The 5,372-nt window shown below is 70.0% G+C and overlaps 1 protein-coding gene across 1 annotated transcript; it reads right to left on the reverse strand.

The window, feature by feature from the left end:
• Positions 1–2,773: 2,773 nt before the first annotated feature.
• H696_05960 (hypothetical protein) lies at positions 2,774–4,843 on the reverse strand. The gene is made up of 3 exons (XM_009499727.1): positions 4,527–4,843; positions 4,365–4,439; positions 2,774–4,261 (listed from the first exon to the last, which is right to left on the reverse strand). The coding sequence occupies exons 1-3, from the start codon at positions 4,813–4,815 to the stop codon at positions 3,186–3,188; spliced, it is 1,440 nt and encodes a 479-aa protein (XP_009498002.1). The 5' UTR covers positions 4,816–4,843; the 3' UTR covers positions 2,774–3,185.
• Positions 4,844–5,372: the final 529 nt, after the last annotated feature.

Here is a 5,372-nt window from a genome sequence, read left to right on the forward strand (position 1 = left end):
CAAGCCGCAGGAACAGCCGGAAGTGCGCCACATCGTCGAACCCCTGCGGCAGGGGCTCCTCCCCGGCCTCGATGGCCCGGCAGAGCCGCGCCCCGGCGCACTCGGCGTCGTAATTCGCACACCCGGCGGACGTGGCCACCTTGGTGGTCGTGCTCCCGGCGGCCGAGGAGAATGCCCGCATATGGAGCAGCGACATGCCCCCGGGAGCCATGACCTGCGACGTTGTCGCATACACGCCGCTGACGGTGGCCAGGGGGGACGCCTGGCCCCGGTTGGCCGGTGTATGGCCCCCGGCCAGAGACCAGCCCCGTCGGGCCGCCGTCGCCGCCGTCGCCAATGCCGGCGAGCCCCACGCACGCAGGGCTCGCACGGCCGTCCTTGAAGCCAACATACGATGAGAGGGGCCGAGGGAGAGGACGAGAAGAAAAGAGAGACGCGCGCACAGACAGACAGAGAGAGAGAGAGAGAGAGGGAAGGAGAGATGCAGCATGTCCAGCTGGCCGGACGGTCGGATGTAAGCGCGCTCGCTCTTGACCGTGGCCGCCCCAGGAGGAGGGCCCCGGCGCAGGCCGCACCGCTCGTGGCGCCCCACACGCACACACACACACACACACACACACAGGCCGGTGCGGGCGGACAAGCGAGAGCCAGGCCCCGTTTGCATTGTCGGGGGCCGGCGCTCGGACGCTTTTAGTCGCGTGACGCGCACGTGCCCCGGGGCCATAATGTGACCACTCATGGCTCGCCGCCCCTTCCCCACAACACATTGACCCGTCCCTCCGCCCGAGGACGAGGACACATGCTGCTCTGTATGTGTGTGTGTGTGTGTGTGTGGGGGGGGGTTCTCAGCAACAGCACGGCCGGCGCGGCGGCGCTGCTCCACAGCGCGGGCTTTCCCCCCGGCCCCTGGACTGGCCGCTGCCCCCGTCCTGCCCGGCACGCACGCGGGCAGCATGTCCCCGGATCTTGCTCATGCGCGTGCCCGACATGAGCCAAAGGCCCACCGGCGGGCGGTGGCCGCGGTGGTGTTCGTTCCATCCTCTGGGCCCCGGCCGCTGGCACATGGCCCCGCCTGTGCGCCCAGCCGGGGTTCTGGGCCCGGCGTGGCGGGCGTCGCACACGCACGCTGTCGGCATGACGCGGCCGTGGGCGATCAAACGCAAGCCCGAGGCGACAAGTCCTCACGCGCGTGCCTCCTCGCGCCCGGCCGGCGTAGGGAGCTTTGGTGGGGAGCCCGGCATGGCAGGACAAGTCGGCTGGATCCGCCTAAGTCCGCCAGGCTCATACTGCCCCCGGGAGGTGTGTCATTGTCACACGCCGGCATGTGAGCACGCATATGCATGCACAAAGGCGGGCATAGCGAGAGAAAGAGAGCCCGAGCCCGAGCCCGAGCCCGAGCCCGAGACCAAGAACAAGACCGAGACCGAGATCGAGATCGAAATCGAGACCGAGACCGAGACCGAGACCGAGACCGAGACCGAAACCAAGACCAAGACCAAGACCAAGACCGAGACCGAGATCGAGATCGAGATCGAGATCGAGATCGAAATCGAAATCGAGACCGAGACCGAGACCGAGACCGAGACCGAGACCGAGACCGAGACCGAGACCGAGACCGAGACCAAGGCCGAGATCGAGACCGAGACCAAGGCCGAGATCGAGATCGAGAGACAGGGCGTCTCGCCCGCGGGTACCGACCTCTCCGCGCGAGCAAAGGGCGCAGCGGCCGATGCGCCCTTGCGATCCGCGAAGTAGGTCCCCCCCCCCCCCCCGGCCCTCCGCCCCCTCCCCCTCCCCGGCGGAGATGGCCACAACCGAAAGGAGCACAGCCAGAGCAAGAGCGGGCGAGGGACAGATCGGCCACCGGGGAGGCGATCGACGCTGGGGCCCGGCGCCGTGACGCGCGCGCGAGAAGGACCCAGGGCGCCCCGGAGCGCCGACCATAGCCGGCCAGCCCCGCCGCATGGCCATATGCACGCGCACGCGCACACGCGCGACAGGGGTGCGCCCAGTCACCACGGCCGGCGCGCATGGCATGCTGACCAGGAGGGGGCCTGGACTGGCCCGGCCGTCGGCTACGGGGCCGTGCGCATCGCCGCCGCCGCCGCCGCGGCCACGGCCAATGGCCAACGGCACACACATCCCGGCCGGGCGGCGCCTCGATCGGCCCCGGCCCCCAGGGGGCAACCTTCGACGGGCGGCCACGCAGCAAGCGAGCGAAAGAAAAGAAAAAGAAACACGGCTCCCCGGGGGGCGGGCCACTGTCCTGCCCACGCGCGTGGCATGGCAGAGCCAGCCATGGGCAAGAGACAGGGGCGCGGGCCCTGGCCGAGCAGGGGTGTGCGTCGCTCGCCGGACGCGGCGGGGCACCCCCCGACCCGAGCACCGGGTCGCGAGGCGGGGCGAGAGCTGGGGGACTGACGCGCCCCGGTGCATGTGTGCCAGGCCGGTCAGCCGGCCGCCGCGGGTGGCAGACCCACCAGGAGGCCGCAGTCATGCGCGCACGCACATACACACACACAAACACAGGCCGAGGAGGCGCCCGGCCGACGGGTCCCTTCGGTGCGGCGGAGTCGCGGGCTCCCCCAGGGACACGTGTGCCAGCGCGCCGGCGCTTTGCCACCGTGGCTCGCCGCCACCCGTGCTCGCCCGCGCGCCGGCGGCGCAAGTGCCCTCCGCGAACCGCCCTCTGGCCAAGCCGTGCCCCGGCCACCGGCCCCCGCCCCCCTGCCCCCTCCCCTCCCCTGCCGCAACGCCAAGCAGCCAGCACAAAGGGCACACACCTGCCGGCAGCCCCGGGGCCCGGCATCGGGTCCCGACCGAGACGGGCGCGCGGGCCGAAGCAGGAGATCTTTATTGACCGGTGCAAGTGAATGCTTTCCCGGCGAGACATCTCGCACGGGCTCCACACCCTCACGCCCCTTGCACGAGCGGCTCGGTGCGCGGCGGCGGCGAGGGACGGCGAGGGGCGGCAAGGGAATCCCCATGCAGGGGAAAGAACGAGACAGAGCGAGCAGGGCAGGGAGGCGCCGAGGGGCCCGAATGGCGTTCTCAAAGGGCGATGCACGTTGCCCGAGCGCCTCGCCCTGGGGCAGACACTCCTGCCAAGGGGACCGCCCGGCGTGTGACTCGCCCTATCGAGCAGGACACGCCCCCCCCCCCCGCGCTCCCCCCTTCGACCGCCCTCATTCGAGGGGGCTGGGCACAAGCAGCGGCGTGGCCACCTCGGCCGGGGCCTGCTCCGCGGACTCTCGGGGATCGGGCTGCCGGCCATGGATCTTGTGCTTCTTCGAGTGGCTGATCTCCCCGCGGAGGTTTGTGGTCATCAGGAAGCTGATCTCTTCGTGGATGAGATCCCCCTGGCCGAGGAGCAGCGCAAGCTTGACGTACGCCGCCTCGGAGGTCATGTCGCCGGTGTGAATGCACCCGCTGGCATTGAAGTCCGAGCCGGCGGCGTAGCTGCCGATGTCCACCCGACCACCCAGGCACTGCGACGTGATGGCGATGACCGTCTTCTTGGCCTTGGCCTCCATGAGGAGCTGCTTCAGCAGCGGGTTCCCTTCCGGCACATTGCCACTGCCAAAGGCCTCGATGATGATGGCCCGGGTGGGCACAATGCGCCGGGCATTGCCATCGACCTGGGCCTCCAGCATGGCCTTCCGGCTGAGCGGTGTCCGGTCCAGCGACTTGCGCATCTTGGACTTCCGGCCCGGGGGATGGCCCTCGGGGGCCTGCCCCGGGCGGGTGCCGGCGTCCTGCCCCCGCGGCTGGCAGGGCGGCAGGGCCGGCGGAGGGGGCAACTGCACCACCGACGGCTCGCCATCGCCGTCCATGATGAACCGCATGAGGGCCAGCATGGCGCGCAGGTCCTGCGACGGCTCCAGGCGCAGGACATAGATGTTGTTGCTGAACTTCCAATCGAAGCGGTAGTGGTCATAGTGCTCGATCTTCTCGTTGCCCGGGAAAATGTCCGGGTCGACGGCCAGGCGGATCAGAGGCTGGCCATTCGGCGACGTGAAGGCATTCATCTGCGTCGAGCTGAACTTCGTGCTGCGGTTCCCCCGGTGGAGGGCGTCATGGAAGAAGATGCTCACCTCCCTGTGGGTCTTCGAATGGCCGGCCAGGTAGATGGCCGCCAGCACATTGCTGCGGCCATCGCTCATCGGCTGGCTGAGGGGCACCTGCGCCCCGGTGATGATCACCGGGCAGTGGAGGCTGTGCAGCAGGAAGGACAGGGCCGCCCCCGTGTAGGCCATCGTGTCTGGGTGACCGGGCCCGGCCCCCGCCCCCCACCCCCGGCGATGGTCGCCGAGTCAGTCTCCGGTCAGCGGTTCTGCCAGCGGCCCGGCCCAAGCGCAACCTACCTGTTCCATGGGTCACCACGAAGCCCTGGTACTTGTCCTTCTTCGAGTGAATGTACTCCGCAAGGGAGAGCCAATCTGCCATATGGGGGGGGGGAGCGACGCGTCAGCGCAAGGTGCCACCCCTGGGGGGGGGCGATTGCCAAAGGCTTCAGTGACACGCACGCAGGGGCTTCATGCTGGAGGAGTCAATCTGCTCGGTGGCCTGCACCCAATGGACAACCGGCATGTTAGGGTGGTCCAGCTCGAACAGCCTGTCCAGCACATCCAGCACGGAGTCGGCCGAGTTGCACAGGGCCCCGGTGGCATCCTTCTGCATGAAGATCGTGCCGCCGGTGTTGATCACCAGCACGGTGCGCGTGTTATTCCGGGTCTTGGGGTCATGGTAGTGGCGCTGGTGCAGCTCGCTGTTGAGCGGCAGGAACCGCGCGCATGTATCACTCTCTGGAGACATAGGGGCAGCTGGGGAGCGGGGGAGCGGGGGGGGGGGGGGGGGGGGACAGAGGGCTGAGTGTCGTGCAAAAGGGGCCAAAGAAAGGAGTGGCCATATTGGACCATGGGGAAGGGCCACGCCAGCTGCCGACCAGGCCCGGTCCCCTTATATCCCGGCCGCCAGAGGCGCCGGCCAGTCGGCCGCGACACACCAGCGCGCACTCCCCCCCCCTCCCCGGCGAGACACATGCTGGAGCGCCTGGGGCTTGGGGGTGTCCTGGTGCCGGGGTCCTGTGCGCCCCGGGCGCTCCTGTGCAGCGCCCCCCGCCCCTGCTGTCCGGCTGGGCAGCATTCGGGCGTCAGGCGCCCCTTGCGCCCCGCCCCGCGCCCGCCCTCGCTGGTGGCATGCCCAGGAGCTGCACCATCCATGCCAAGCCCGAGCGCCCCCAGCGGGCAGCCGCCAACGCCGGAACGGACCACAGCCCTGTGGCCGCATCCCGAGCCATGCACACCCGGCAGACGGCCACGCTCCCCGCGCGCAGGCCAGCGCCCCCGCCCGGCCTCGGCCCCGATCCGAGA

The sequence above is a fragment of the Fonticula alba genome, assembly GCF_000388065.1.
Source record: "Fonticula alba strain ATCC 38817 unplaced genomic scaffold supercont2.16, whole genome shotgun sequence".
Lineage (NCBI taxonomy): Eukaryota > Rotosphaerida > Fonticulaceae > Fonticula > Fonticula alba.